The sequence below is a fragment of the Chiloscyllium punctatum genome, chromosome 11 (genome assembly GCF_047496795.1).
Source record: "Chiloscyllium punctatum isolate Juve2018m chromosome 11, sChiPun1.3, whole genome shotgun sequence".
NCBI lineage: Eukaryota > Metazoa > Chordata > Chondrichthyes > Orectolobiformes > Hemiscylliidae > Chiloscyllium > Chiloscyllium punctatum.
Window position 1 is genome coordinate 111,783,788 of NC_092749.1, and position 16,457 is coordinate 111,800,244.

A 16,457-nucleotide genomic window follows, 5' to 3' on the forward strand; every position below is an offset into this window, starting at 1 on the left:
CTCTCTTAACGTTAAAAAGATTTACTGAGGAAGCCTCAACCACTTCACTGGACAGAGAATTCCACAGATTCACAACCCTCTGGGTGAAAAAGTTCCTTCTCAATTCAGTTGTGAATCTGATCCCCCTAATTTTGGTGCTATGCCCTCTTGTCCTAGTTTCACCCACCAGTGGACACATCCTCTCTACTTCTAACTTATCTATTCCCTTCATAATTTTATATGTTTCTATAAGATTCCGCACCCCCCCATTCTTCTGAATTCCAAAGACTATAATCCCAGTCTACTCAGTGTCTCCTCATAAGCCAAACCTCTCAACTCCAGAATCAACCTAATGAACCTCCTCTGCACCCCCTCTAGTGCCAGTATATCCTTTCTCAAATAAGGAAACCAAAACTGCACGCAGTACTCCAGGTGTGGCCTCACCAGCACCCTATACAGCTGTAACATAACCTCTCTACTTTTAAATTCAATTCCTTTAGCAATGAAGGTCAAAATTCCATTTGCCTTCCTAATTACCTGTTGCATCTGTAGACACCCAGGTCCCACTGTACATTATTCAAGTAATAGTCCTTTTTACTGTTATTCCTACTGAAATGGATGACTTCACATTAATTAACATTGTACTCCATCTGCCAGACCTTTGCCCACTCACAAACTATGTCCTTTTGCAAAGTTTTACAGTCCACTGCACACTTTGCTCAACCACTCAGCTTAGTGTCATCCGCAAACTTTCACAAACTACACATGGTCCACAACTCCAAATCATCTATATAAATTGCGAATAATTGTGGTCCCAACACTAATCCCTGAGGCACACCACTGGTCACTCAGAACAGCACTCATTTATTCCCACTCTTTGCTTCCTGTTGGTTAATGAATCCTCTAACCATGCTAATTGATTGCCAGTAACGCCTTGCATCTTTACCTTATAAAGCAGCCTTTTGTGTGGAACCTTGTCAAGTGTATTTTGGAAATCTAGATGATACACCACATCTACTGGGTGCCACTGTCCATTACATTCGCACTGCCTTCAGACAATTCCAAAACATTAGTTCAGCATTATTTGCCCTTCATGAATCCATGCTGCATCTGCCCAACAGAACAATTTCCAACCAGATGCCTTGCTATTTCTTCCTTGATAATAGACTCAAGCATTTTCCCCAGTACAGAAGTTAAGCTAACTGGTTTATAATTCCCCATATTTTGTCTACCTCTTTTTTAAACAGTGGCATCACATTTGCTATTTTCCAGCTTGCTGGAACAGCCCCAGAGTCCAGAGAATTTTGGAAAATTACCGCAATTGCAATTTCTCCTGCCATCTCTTTCAGTACCTTGGCATGCATTCCATTAGGGCCAGGAGACTTGTGTATCCCTAGCTCCATTAGCTTGTACAAAACTACCTCTTTTGTGATAATGATTGGTTCCAGGTCTTCATCTACCTTTGTCTCTTTGTCAAGGGCACGTTATTCATGTCCTCCACTGTAAAGACAGACACATGATACCTATTCAATGCCGCGGCCATTTCTTCATAACCCATTACTATATCTCCTTCTCATCCTGAAGCACAGAAGAGACTTGGGAGTCCTAGTTCAGACTGTCTTAGGTTAACATGTAGGTTCAGTTGGCACTTAGGAAGGCAAGTGCAACATTCACATTCATTTCAAGAGGACTAGAATATCACAGCAGAGATGCATTGCTGAGGCTGTACAAGACTCTGGCCAGACCGCATTTGGAATATTGAGAGTAGTTTTGGGCCCTGTAAGGATGAGCTGGCATTGGAGGAGGTCCAGAAGAGATTTACAAGAATGATCCTGATACTGAATGGCTTGTCATACAAGGAGTGGTTGAAGACTCTGGAGTTAATGGAGTTTAGAAGGAATGGGGGGGGGGGGGGGGGAATCTCAGTGAAACTTACAGAATACGGAGAGGCCTGGATAGAGTGGGCATGGAGAAGTTGTTTCCATGGTAGGAGATACGAGGATGTGAGAACACAGCTTCAGAGTGAGGAGGAATTTCTTCAGCCAGACAATGGCTAATCTGTGGAACTCATTGCCACTGTAGACTGTGGAGGCCACATCACTGTGTGTATTTAAGATAACAGGTTCTTGATTAGTGAGGGGATCAAGGATTACAGGCCGTTTTTCATCATTTGTATAAATGAATTGGATGTGAGCCTATGAGGTATGCTTAGTAAGTTTGCAGATGACACCAAAATTGGAGGTGTAGTGGACAGCAAAGAAGGTTACCTCAGATTACAATGGGATGTTGATCAGGGCTGAGGAGTGGCAGATGGAGATTAATTTAGATAAATGTGAGGTGCCGCATTTTAGGAAAGCAAATCTTAGTAGGACTTATACACTTAATGGTAAGGTCCTAGGGAGTGTTTCTGAACAAAGAGACCTTGGAGTGCAGGTTCATAGCTCCTTGAAAGTAGAGTCGGAGGTAGATAGGATTGTGAAGGCGATGTTTGGTATGCTTTCCTCTCTTGGTCAGAGTACTGAATACAGGAGTTGGGAGGTCATGTGGCGGCTGTACAGGACATTGGTTAGGCCACTTTTGGAATACTGCGTGCAATTCTGGTCTCCTTCCTATTGGAAAGTTGTTGTGAAACTTGAAAGGGTTCAGAAAAGGTTTACAAGGATGTTGCCAGGGTTGGAGGATTTGAGCTATAGGGAGGGGCTGAACCTGCTGGGGCTGTTTTCCCTGGAGTGTCAGAGGCTGAAGGGTGACCTTATAGAGGTTTATAAAATCAAGAGGGGAATGGATAGGATAAATAGACAACGTCTTTCCCTGGGGTCAGGGAGTCCAGAACTAGACGGCATAGGTTTACGGTGAGAGGGGGAAGATATAAGAGCGACCTAAGGGGCAACTTTTTCATGCAGAGGTGGGTACGTGTATGGAATGAGCTGCGAGAGGAAGTGGTAGAGGCTGGTACAATTGCAACATTTAAAAGGCATCTGGATGGGTACATGAATAGGAAGGGTTTGGAGGGATATGGACCGGGTTCTGGCAGGTGAGATCAGATTGGTTTGGGATATCTGGTCGGCATGGACGGGTTGGATTGAAGGGTCTGTTTCTGTGCTGTACACCTCTATGAAGCTAAAATACAACCGATCCATTTGCAATTGATGCAAATTCTTAAAGCTCCACTTCCCACCTTCCACTTCAGGACATCTAAAGTTCTAAGTCCCATTTACCTATGCTTACTGATTTCCATTGGTTCGGAGTTAAACAATTATTTGCTTTTTAAAAATTTGTGATTCACATTTTCAAAACTTTCCATCAGTTCATCCCTTTTAAACGTCTTCGCCATCTAAACGTCTTCCTATCTCTGTAACTTACCCTAGCCCGAGACATCTCCCTCCTTCTCGAGCTGCGAGACCCCCTCCCTATCCCTGTAACCTCCTCCTGCACTTCAACCCCCTCCCCATCGCTAACATCTCCAGCCCCATTTATATTCAGTTACCTTCTCCAACCCCAGACCTCTCTCATCTCTATAACCTCCTCTGACCCATACACTTCTCACTATATCTGTCATCTCCTCCAGCCCATAAAACTCTCCCATCTCTACCCCCTCCCTCTCTCCTAAACTTCCCCCAACTCCTAGACCTTTCCTTATCACTATAACTTTCCCATTGCCCTTTCAAACCTCTTCATCACTGTCAACTCCTCCAGCCTCACAACCCACCACAATACTTGTACTCCTCTACCTCTGGCCATTTGATCATCCTGATTTTAATCCCTTCACTGTTGGCAGCCATGCCTTCAGCTACCCAAGCCCTTAGTTCTTCAATTTCTTCAGTAAATGTCACCTTGCCTCAGTTTCTCCTCCTTAAACCTTACCTCTTTGACTAAGTTTTCTTTATTGGTCCTATTATCTCCCGATGTGGTTCGGTTTGCTCTAAAGCACTTCTGTGAAACATCGCGGGGTGCTTGACTACATCAAAGGCAGGATATGAGCACAAGTTGTTTTTCTGGAGCTGCCTCCTTAAGTTGAAGTTCAAGATGACAACACACAGACAGCATTAACTCCAGAAAGCAACTAATGATAAAAATATAAGGAGTTTTAGAGCCAATCACATCACTAAACAAAACTTGGGATTACACCCTATGACAAGCCAGTGATCCCAGAGTTTATTTTGTATCAAAGGGTAATTACCACTTTCTCCACTCAACATCAGTGTGGTTTAGTGAGACAGATAGGTGAAGGTAGCACTGCCAGAAAATGCGAAGCTGTACCTAAATCCCAACACCAATTGCAAACCTCCAAAGCCCTTGAATCTGTATAGCACTCATTACAAATCAGGATGTCTGAAAATGTTTCAGTCAGGTCCTCCCCTGCTCTTCTAAGAGTGTCACAGATATCCTGGAACTTAAATCATAATATTAGTCTGCAGCTGCAGTGAGGGATTGGTAAGGTAAATGGAATGTTACCTTTTATTGCCAGGGGAATGGAATATAAAAGTAAGGATGTTCTGTGACAACTGCATTTTGCACAGGTGAAACCTTAGCTGGGGTACCGTGTGCAGTTTTGGTCTCCTTATTTAAGAAAGGATGCAATTGTATTATAGGCAGTTCAGAAAATGAGACGGCTATTTTATGAGGAAATATCAGACAGGCTGTGCTCCATCTACTGGAATTTAGAAGATAAAAAGCGATCTGACTTTTCAGGCTAGAAGGTGGCATGTAGTGGTTAGTATTGAGACGCTTGCCTTTTCTGACATACATAAATGATGTGGACCTTGATGTATAGGGGACAATTGTGAAATTTGTAATGACCCAAAACTTGGGAAAACTGTATCCAGTGAGGACGACAGTGTAGAACATCAACAGAATATTGACGTGTTGGTGGGGTGGGCAGATGGGTAGCAGAAGTGAGAGGTGATGCACTTTGATACAAAGATCATGGAGAGTCAGTATAAAATAAAGGATACAATTTGAAAAAGTGTGCAGGAGTAGAGAGACTTGGATGTGCCTCACGATGTGAAATACATGAATGCATTGCTGGGGGGGGTTGCAAAAGGTTATCAGAATGGTGGCAGGGATGGGACACTTGAGAAATGAGGAAAATGTGTAGAAGTTGGGCATGTTTTTCCAGAGAGAGAAGGCAAATAGGAGATTTGATGACAGTTTTCAAGAACCTGAGTGGATAGGGAGAAACTATTCCCGCTCATAAAAGGATTTAGATCTAGAAAGCACAGTTTTAAAGTGTTTTGCAAAAAGAAGCAAATGTGAGGTGAGAAAAATCTTTTCCATGCAGCGAATAGGAAGGATACAGAATGCACTGTTTGTGATGGAAGTAGGTTCTACTGAGGCATTGAAAAGGGCAATGGATGATTATTTAAATAGAAACAATGGGTAGAGCTAGGGGGGAGAAACGCAGGAGGGTAGCATTAAAGTTAAAGCTCTCAGAGCCAGTGCAGACATAATGGGCTGAATGGTCTCCTCCTGCACTATAACAACTGAGAGATTCTGTGAGGCATACAAGATCCCAAAAGGAGTTGAAAGGTTGGATGCTGAGAGGATTTCTCTCCTGTGGAAGAGACTAGAACAAGGTAGAGAATTTAAAAACAAAAGGCATTCTATTTCAGACAGAGATAAGGATTATTTTTCTTACAGGGTTGAGAATTTTTGGAATTGTCTTTCCCTGAGAGGAGTGCAGATGAAATAACTGAATATTTTGAGGTAACCATCAGCAACTGTGACCTTACTGAATGGTGGCACAGGGTAGAGGGGCCAAAAGGCCTACGCTTGCTTCAAATCTGTGTGTTAACATAGGGCCTTTAGCTGCATCCGAGAAGGCAGAAATTGCCTCAGTGAAATATCCCAACTAAGTGCCAGTGGACTCCTCTACCAAAGTGTAAGATTTAAAAACTCTGATCTTCACAATGTCAGGTTTTCAAATCTATTTTAAAAACGTAAAGACATTATTGCAAAACCTACAGCAGTTTGATCTTTCTTTCCATTTAGAAACAGCAGTGACAGTATGACATGCTATGATATTTGTTTTGTCACACTAATGATCAGAAGTTTGGATCTGCAGACAGCAAAGAAGGTGCATGACTCAACAGCCATAAAAGGATATTGCTGGACAAAAAAAGTATTATTGCATTAAACAAGAACTCAATTAGAATTATTTGCTGTTAATGCAGCAAACATCTTTAGTAGTCTGCAGTCCTACCTTTTTTACTGACTGCCGATGAAGAGTCTTGCATTTCTGCAGTAACTTGCAGCATCCAAGCTGGCAAGATTCTTTTCCTTTGTACAGTGGCTGGTGCTGCATGACCACTCTTCAACTGCTCGCTCTCTGACTAAAAGAACACAAGATTGGTTTGGTTAGCAGAGGATGGGTCACACTACCTCAACTTATTTTAATACTTGTCTCAAATGGGATTAGAAAATTGGAACATTACAACAGAATCCAATCACATCGTATTTCAAGAGTGACAGTCATTTCATTGTGATCAGGACCTAAAGCTGTGACCAAATGGTTTTTCTTGACTTAATAACTGAGCTGAAAGCACTGATGTTAACTGAAGGTCTAAGGTGAGGTGCTAACCTATATGATTCAGCAGCTTACGAGATGACTTTACTGATACATTGTGAAAGCCCGAAGCAGTAATTTTCAATGTTTGTTAGAAAGGACTTCTCTTGTTTACTTGGCTATTGCTTAAAAAAAGAGTTTTTTTTTAAAAACTTGATTGAATTATCAACTTCTAAAGTCTAGAAGAAAGGGCAGTAAAAGACTACATTTTTAAAGGACAATCAGAAAGCTTTCAGTTGTTTCTTTCAATTCCAAGAACCTTAAATTCATATTTCATGAAATCAAACTTCTAGCTTGTTCCTACAAGATTGGAGCAAACCATGTACTTTGTGGATCAAATTTCCCAATTGGGAAATGGATTCAGAACATTTTAAGCAACTATCTGTCTGCAAGTGCGGAGAGTACCTACTGTTGCAAAGTCGGGCTAACTGAACTAACGAATACCCATTAAGACCATCAGCATAAACAACATTAATCTTCCAGACTCCTGATATGAAGAAAACGATTGGTATTTATATGACACTTTGCATGACCATATAGTATCTGTAATGATCTGGAATCAGAGAAATAATGCAAATTGGCAATGGCAACGAGCTAAAACAATCAAACCAGGGCAAGGTGTGAAGTGGAAGGGATTAAAAAGGACTTTAGTTGAGTATAAGTAAGTATTTGTGTTTATTTCAAATAACTGGTTATAATTCTTTCACCTGTGGTTAGCTTTGCTTCATTATAATTTCAGTAACTTGCATGATGTGTAATAACCAAAAAGAAATCAAGTTAGAAAAAGTCACTGTATAAAAGCACGCATACAACAACTGTGACGTCTAAGTGAGGACCTTATCCTACTCTCTTTTCATTCACCCATGAGACATGGGCACCGCTGACTGGCCAGCATTTATTGCCCATCCCTAGCTGCCATTGTTACAAATGGATGCGTGCATATACTTCTTTTTAAGGCAATAAGATGAATTTAAAAAGAGGATTCTAAATCTCCCCTGTGCCTTCAGCCACATTAAAAAACCCAGAATGTCCTTCTCCTCCTTTAACAACTATTCTCAAAACACATCCTGGTCAAACCTTTGGTAACCTTTGACTCTGTGTATCTTTGTCGTCTGTGCCTCTGAAGGTCCTTGGGTCAGTTCACAACATTAGAAAGTTCTATATAACTGAAAACTGAAATTGCTATCACAGCAATTCAAACATTGTATTTGAGATGTACTGTCTGTGAACTTGGCTAAACAGCCTTAACATTCTTAAAAACTAGAACTAGATATAAAAATTAAAATGAAGTGGCAATGTTCTCTTCAAACCACACTTAATAGATAATATCAGGCAATTCAAATTCATTCAAAAAGTGATCGCTGCATGGCAAGAATTCTTACTTTATAATAGACCATAAAAACTCTTCGGGTTTACATCAAAGAAAGAGGCAGTGTTTGTGTTCTTTAATTTTTTTAAAAATGGTTAACAAAGATCTTACACTAATTATATTCATAATATTTGGGTGTAAAAGTGTGTACTTGGACTGAGGCAAAGTGACAGCCTCTTTAAAACTCCACAGTAATCAAGGTAAAAGAGAGTTAGATTAAATAACAAATCAATTAAAAACAAACAGGACCATTTGGTTACAATTTTAAGTTAAATGGATGGATTTCACCCAAGTTGTTGTTCCTTTCATGCAAGCGGAGCATCAATAATTCAAATATGTAAATCAGTAATTCAATCCAACCGACATGTACACTTGCAGCAGAAAAATTAGTAGATTCCAATCAGCATTCAGAACCAGCAACTCAATCTATTGCCTCCCTTGTCCGAGAGCTGTGGCAAATTGTGACTGACCCAAGTAAGTTAGCCTACTTTAATATGTTTGCATACTTCAATATTAATTTGCTTACACTGAATAATCCTGCAGACCAAGTCAAAGATCCACAACAGTCCTAGTTCTAAAAGCTTCAGACTGAATCCTAGAAGATTACAGGGAGTTGATCCAGTCCTACCTCAGCAGGTGCAGTATTAGACTGGGGTTAAATGAGTATTCATTGCTTTAAACATTTAAGTGTAAAATCGGCTAATTACATGACCCTTACCACTTTCTGCAAGATGCCATTTGGTTCAATTCTGCTGGATTGCTGTCGGAAATAATTATCTGCTGTTAATGCCTCAGATGATGTCGTGGGTTTTTGTGAGTAACCCAGAGGTATATCTGGGCCCTCGCTGACATCCCCTTTCTCCTTATGCAAACTTCCTGCAGGATTAGATTGCTCATCATCCTCAAAACTTGACAGATCGCTGTTTCTGCAATGCATTAAAAGGTGGCATAAATGCATTTTCATAGACTAAAGAAAAATCTTCTAGACATGAATCAAAATTCGTAATTGAATTTGCTTGTCAATATAATTACCATTTCAGGTTTCAGTGCAACATATGAATCTAAATTTCTTCTCGCAGTTTGGTTCAATTTAACACCACCTTTTAAAATCCACCAACAAAACAAATCCTTCTCTCAAAACACTATTGATTAATGAAGGCATTTTGAACAGAATATTTATAATTCATGTTTAATGAGTATTACAAATATTCAGTTACAAGTTAATAAATATACATTTATTTCCTCAAAGCATATTTTAAATATCCTCATTCAGGTGAGAACCTACACTGGTAGTATAGCCTTATGCAGTATATAGTTGATTACACTTGTCACTAAAAGTGAGTTTTGTAGTACACTTCAAAGGTTTTATGAAAATAACATGGTGTTACAGAGACCCAAGTTACTTTATTCCAAAATTTACTTTACATATATATTTCACTAACTCTTCAAGCTAATCAATTCAGGACACGGACAAAACTGAAGGATAGAAAGAGGTTTAAGGGAAGGGAAAAATGTCTGAGCCAAAAAGATACTGTTAAGAATAATTTTTATTATTAAGAACAAATTATAACCTTACTGCAATACTTATTTTCTATATAGAACAGAACTTCTAAAGCACTGAAGCACAGAAACAATTATCAAGTAGGATAATACATTAACTTTTCTCCATTGTATACCTTCCAGAATTCTCAAGTGCAGAGGAATTGAGGTGTTCCAGTGCATCAGTTACAACAGATTTGCATGGAGGTACAGCACTTAATTATGAAGTCTACTGGAGTGCTATTGTTTATTATAGGAAGAACTGAAAACAAACATAAGGATGCTACACTTCAGTTATACAGGGCTTTGTTAAAACATCTTGAATACTGTGTGTAGTTTGAATCTCTGTTTGAGAGTTGGAGGTGGTTCAGAGGAGCTTTACTAGTCTGGATGGGTTGTCTTAGGTTGGACAGACTGGACTTTTTTTCTACTGGGAGTTTAGAAGAGTGAGAGGTGACTTGATGGTAGCGAATATGATCTTGCATGGCATCAACAAGAGTCGATACAGGAATGATGTTTCCTCCTGTGGCTGAGTCCAGAAGTAGAGAGCACGGTCTTAAAATTAGTGATTTTTCTTTCTCTCTCTCAAAATGTGGTGGAATTTTGGAACACTCTGCCTCAGAAGGTGGTGGAGGCAGTGTCACTGACTATGTTTGAAACAGAGGTGGATAATCTCCTGCAGGATAAGGGGAGTAAAGGATAATCAGCAGTAGATGGCAATTTGAAGGATAAACATATCTACCACAATCTTATTGGATGGTGAAGCAGGCTTGAGGAGGCGAATGGACTGCTTCAGTTCTTAGTTCATATGATTCTAAGCATTTTCATGGACAGCAGAGCAAGTTTAAACAGATTTATCCATCAATTTATGGCAACTGTGAAAATAGAACCAATCAATTCTCATACAAAAATAGCTTAAGATACGAACTATTCAACATGAGTTAGATGATATATTGATCTAACTGTTCAAAGACATAGTTCACCAAAAATGACCATGGTAGCTTGTTATAACAGGGTTCAATGTGGTTTGAATTTGCTTATTGCTGGGAGTTGCACAGCTCCCAGAAACCAGCAAATAGTTATCTAAATCCTTGTTTTGCTGTTACAAATAGGAAAAAGTAAGCATTTTCTTATTAGTGTGGCCCAGCTAACCAATTCACGTTTAGGACTGGAAACATCTGGGTTACAACAGACTTCTACCATACTGTCCTAACCTTTACAATATCGGAATGGGAAGTCATTACATTACATTAGATAATGTAATGTTGTTAACTTTCTGTGAAAACATCATACCATTAATGTTGAATGCATTCATAGACAGAGATATGATTAATGTTCATTTGCTTCTGATTTAAAGATGAAGTCACCTTAACGTCTGTTCGAAGCTGGGTAAGATTACTTTGAATATGTATTTATCTGGCAGTAAAGAAAAACAGTCTCCTGGGTTCAGCCAGTGCCATTCATCCTTAGCCAGGGGCAGAAGCTGGTCTCCATTTGATGACCGATAGAAGCATGGATTGGTGTGTAACTGGAATAAAGAACAGAGATGAGCAATACCTGATGCAAACTGACATCCTAACAATACTAAGTGGTTAAATAATGCACCATTTCTCTATCTTGAGTCCAGAAAGGCTTTTCGGGAGGTCCACAAAATAGTTAATTCACCCTGCCACAGCTCACCTGTTGTTGAAATGATTAAATCTTGCTTCTGTTAGCCAGAATTGATTTATAAAACAAGATTTACAAGCTGGAGTTGACCATTAGGCCTTAGAGCATGTCTGGACCACCATTTGATAAGATCACGAATGATCTGATTGTGGTTTGAGATCTACACCTCCTAGCCTGCCTATCACACACCCATCTCCAACATTACTGAAGTAGGGATACAAGTGATAATTGACAGTTAAACCTCAAACTTTCAACACAATTGGCAAACATTAATGAGTCTGAATCATTGTTTCTTCAACCACAGATGTTGCCTGACTTGCTGAGTACTTCCTGCATTTTCTGTTCAAATTGCTGGTTTCACATTGGTTTCTGAGGTTTCATTTTTGGAACTCCAACTATTTTTCCACAAAAACTGGATCATTTGTCTTAACAGTAGCCATTGCAGAGACAGCAGTTTACAGAGGAAATTGTGTGAGTGACAAATAGCTACCATGAGATTTTCTTTTACAAGTTCACATAGGAGGAGGAGAACGAGATTTGGATCATTGAGTCACACAGCACGGAGAGAGACTCTTCGGTCCAACCAGTTCAGGCCGACCATAATCCCAAACTAAACTAGGCCCACTTGCCTGCACTTGGCCTATATCCCTCCAAATTTTTCTTATTCATGTACTTATCCAAAAGTGTTTTAAACGTTGTTACTGTACCCACATCTGCCATTTTGTCTGGAAGTTCATTCCACACACAAACCACTCTGTATATAAAAAAAAGTTGCCCCTCGTATCCTTTTTAAATCTCACCTTAAAAAGATGTCCCCCAGTCTTGAAATTCACCATTATCGGGAAAAGACACTTGCCATTCACCTTATCCACACCCCTCACAATTTTAAGAACCCCTATAAGGCCACCACTCAATTGCCTACACTCCAATGAAGACAGTCCCAGCCTGTCCAGTCTCTCCCTATAATTCAAACTTTCCATTCCCAGCAACAGCCCGGTAAATGTTTTCTGAGCCCTCTCCAGCTTAATAATAGTGGATAGTGGAATCAAGGGTTATGGAGATAAGACAGGAACAGGATACTGATTAAGGATGATCAGCCATGATCATATTGATGGTGGTGCAGGCTCGAAGGGCAGAATGGCCTACTCCTGCACCTATTGTCTATTGTCTATTATCCTTCCTATAACAGGGCAACCAGAACTGCACATAGTACTCCAGAAGAAACCTTACCAATGTCCTGTACAACCTCAACATAACTTCACAATTCCTATACTTAATGATCTGAGTAATGAAGGCAAATATCTTCTTAATCACCCTGTCTACATGACATAAACTTCAAACAATTACATGCCCGAATCCTTGGGTCCCTCTGTTTTACCATTCTTCCCAAAGCTCATCTTTAACTGTGTAAATCCTGCCCTTATTTGTTTCATCAAAACGCAATACCTTGCATTTATCCAAAATAAACTCCATCTGCTCCTCTTCAGCCCATTGACCCAATCGATCAAGATTTGTTTGTAATCTTCGATAACTTTCTTCACTGTCCACTATACCACCAATTTTGGTGTCATCCGCAAATTTACTAACCAGATCTTCTATATTCTCATTTAAATCATTTACATAAATGACAAACAAAACACCGATCCCTGTGAAGCACTGCTGCTAACAGACCTCAAGTCCGAAAAAACAACCCTCAACCACCACCAACGTCTCCTGCCAATAAGCCAATTACATATTCAATTGGAAAGCTCACCCTGAATCCCATGCAATCTAACTTTACCAGTTAGTCTAGCATGCAGAATCGTTACCAAGACTTTACTAAAGTCCAAGTAAACAATGTCGCCAGCTCTGCCCTCAACAATCATTTTGGTTACTTCCTGTGTTTTCTCTTTGCAGCCGGACACTTCTGCTGTGCTGTTCACAAACAAAGGCCATCATCCTCTTCCCAGGAACCAATCAACATGTTGTCAGGCAGTCATCGCTTAATATACAATTTATAATGCTCCTGGAAATTTTATTTTTAAAGCTGCAAACATCTCTGCACAATCTTCATGGCTTAAAACAATATATTTTCCCATCTTGAGTCCACAGTCTAAAAGGAAAATGGCCTTTACATTGACTAGGAGAAAGTGAGGACTGCAGACGCTGGAGATCAGAGCACTGGTGAGGCAGCTTCTGAAATGTCAATTCTCCGGCTCCTCAGATGCTGCCTGACCTGCTGTGCTTTTCCAGCACCACATTCTTTCCATTTACTATAGTTGGAAATTGAAGTTGGACAGCTACATAACTAAAGATAGTAGGAGGGTTTTAGTAACTTGAGGATCAAGTGGGATTATGTCGTGGACAGTTCAGCTGCACAGGCTTCTGCTACTTCACTGAGTAGTAAAGTGGATAATTTATGGGACAGAATGACATTAGCAGTCTCTGAGTTGAGGAAATAATAATGACAACTTGTTCTTGCCCCTAACGACAGCCCTTGGATTGGTCAAGCCACAGATTGTTACAGAACTCAATGTCATCCAGAAGCCTGTATCCAAAAAACATCTTTCACCATCTGACCATGAAAAACACACAACCTGAAACCTCTGAAAGGAAAGAATTTCAAATCAACACCTAGTTCTACCCAATCAGCTACAGAATCAAACCACCATTCTTCAGACATTGTGTCAACGTTGCTAAAATAAAAATCAAAAGGATCAAACTTGTATAAAACTTATTTTAAAAAGCTATCTGGTTCACTAATGCCATCTGGGAAGGATATCTGCCATCTTTATCCAGCCTTACCTACATGGGATTGCAGACCCAAAGCAATATTCTGCCCTCTGAAATAATCGAGCTGTTCACTTGGTTCAAGGCAGTTATGGGCGGGTAACTCTCATGCATGAAAGAATTTAGACAAGGATGACCAGAATTTTGGGTTCAGATTCCATAATTCCATCTTTCTTTCATGTAGCAGATCAGTGACTGAAAACTAATAAGTCAAGTTCTATTTTTCACTACGCTGGTTTTATGACTTTTTTTAAACAAATGTTTTGGTAATTTCTTTCTGGAGTTTCAAATACTTACAACATATCAAGTGATATGGAAGCAAATACCATCTTGCTTTGCTGGAACATGCTGTAGAGCCTCAACAGTTCTACAGTAAATAATGCAGAATTTCTCAATATAAAACAAGCACGTTCATGTGTTACAATCACCAGTATTTAGTTTGAAACAAATTCAATCAGACTTATACTAGAGAAATGTCATCTTAATGCAGAAGGCCTGAATGGTCATCAATTGGACTATGCTAATCATTTGCCATTAAGGTTTAAATTGAAGGGAAAAGAGGTGTATGATGGACACTGAATTTTCATGAATTACCAACAAGTGGTGGGCATGTTCAAGAGTTTAATTTTCTAATTTAACAAAACGCATAAATATACTACAAAAAAAAATCAATCCAGATATAAAATTCTCTACTCCTGCTTAATCATTACCTTGCCTTCATTTATTTTCAGCAGAACTTTACAATATTAATAAAAATTAGGCCCATATTTTAATAGTTTCAGAATGGCCTAAAATAATTAATAACTAGTTACTGGTTATCCTTCAAAAAATTCCAATTTATACAGGTACATTGTAACATAAAACACACTTGCACAGGTCTAAAAAGAAGTTATCTTAACCCAGTGCTGCATCAGAACAGATTAAATCCCAAGAGTATGAAGAACCATGTTGTCATTTTTATTTATGGCTTAAATAGATCCCACTACAGAAGGTTACTGTTTTGTTTCTCCAGAATTAATTTTAAACATGAAAAATATAAGTGATATAAAACAACTGTTGAACTGAGATAATGCTGTTAAATCTAATATTTTCTGAAAGAAAAGTGCTAATTTGCCTCAATGTATTTATAAATTTTATTTGTGGATTCTGCTGCAGAAACCCATATCCATACTCGTGTTCTTTCTAAATTCCACTATTCAGTAAGATTTTAATAATGCTGGAAATGCTCAGCAGGTCAGGTAGCATCTTTGGAGTCAGAAACAGAATTAACATTTAAGGTGTGGGGGCGAACCTTTCATCAGGTCCACTATTTGAATGTTCTGCAATCACCATCTAATTATCCATCCCTTGTAAACGTTGGCTCGCCCAAAGCTCTACATTTCATACCTTGTAATAAGTACTACAGGGTACTTACTAATCAGCCCTGCGCCCTCTTAGCTGGATTAGGAGCTAAACTTTATAACCTGAAAATTGAAACCCCATTTTAAAATCCTTCCAGTACATTATCTTACCCTAACCCTATAATCTCCTCTAGCCTGAGGGCACAGAGATCCTTTCATACCTGCAACTGCAATCTCTTACTCAGTTTATATATGAACATACAAATTGAAGGAATAGGTCATTCAGTCGATGTGAAGCTAGAAGAGTACAGCATGTCAGACAGCATCCAAGGAGCAGGAAAGTTAACGTTTCCTGGGTCAATGGAAAGATTCTTGGTAGTGTGGATGTGCAAAGGGATCTTGAAGTCCATGTACATAGATCCCTGAAAGTTGCCACCCAGGTTGATAGTGCTGTTAAGAAGGCATACCGTGTGTTAGGTTTTACTGATAAAGGAATCGAGTTTCGGAGCGGTAATCTCATGCTGCAACTACATAAAATGCTAGTGCGGCTGCACCTTGAATACTGTGTACAGTTCTGGTCGCCCCCTTACAGGAAGCATTGGAAAAGGTGCAGAGGAGATTTACCAGGATGCCGCCTGTTCTGAAGGAAAGGTTTTATGAGGAAATGCTGAGAGACTTGGGTTTGTTCTCATTGGAAAGAAGGCTAAGAGGGAATTTGATAGAGACATACAAGATGATCAGAGGATTAGACAGGGCAGACAGTGGAAGTCTTTTTCCTAGGATGATGATGTCAGCGTGTATGAGGGGGCATAGCTACAAATTGAGGGGTGATAGATTTAAGAAAGATGTCAGAGGCAGGTTCTTTACTCAGAGTGGTAAGGGTGTGGAATGCCCTGCCTGCCAATGTAGTTAAGTCAGCCACATTAGGGAGATTTAAACAATCCTTGGATAAGCACATGGATGATGATAGGATAATGTAGGGGGACAGGCTTAGATTAGTTCACAGATCAGCGCAACATCATGGGCTGAAGGGCCTGTTCTACGCTGTATTGTTCTATGTTCTATGTTCTAAAACCTTTGTCAGGACTGAGGAGGGGAAGGGGAAGGGGAGCCCAGATGTAAATAGAGGGACAGGGGTGACACTTCGCCCAGCGTCAACTCCATCCCTCTATTTACTTCTGGGTTCCCCTCCCCCTCCCCAGCCCTGACAAAGGTTTTCAGCCCGAAA

The 16,457-nt window shown here is 39.8% G+C and overlaps 1 protein-coding gene across 1 annotated transcript in view; it reads right to left on the reverse strand.

Annotated features, from left to right (window-relative positions):
- The window catches only part of aplf (aprataxin and PNKP like factor), a 65,941-nt gene that overhangs the window by 42,899 nt on the left and 6,585 nt on the right, over positions 1-16,457 (reverse strand). The window contains exons 3-5 of the mRNA XM_072581532.1: positions 10,820-10,980; positions 8,632-8,839; positions 6,182-6,311 (exon numbers count right to left, since the gene is read on the reverse strand). Of these exons, the coding sequence (XP_072437633.1) occupies positions 6,182-6,311; positions 8,632-8,839; positions 10,820-10,980 (499 nt within the window). The remainder of the gene's footprint in view (positions 1-6,181; positions 6,312-8,631; positions 8,840-10,819; positions 10,981-16,457) is intronic.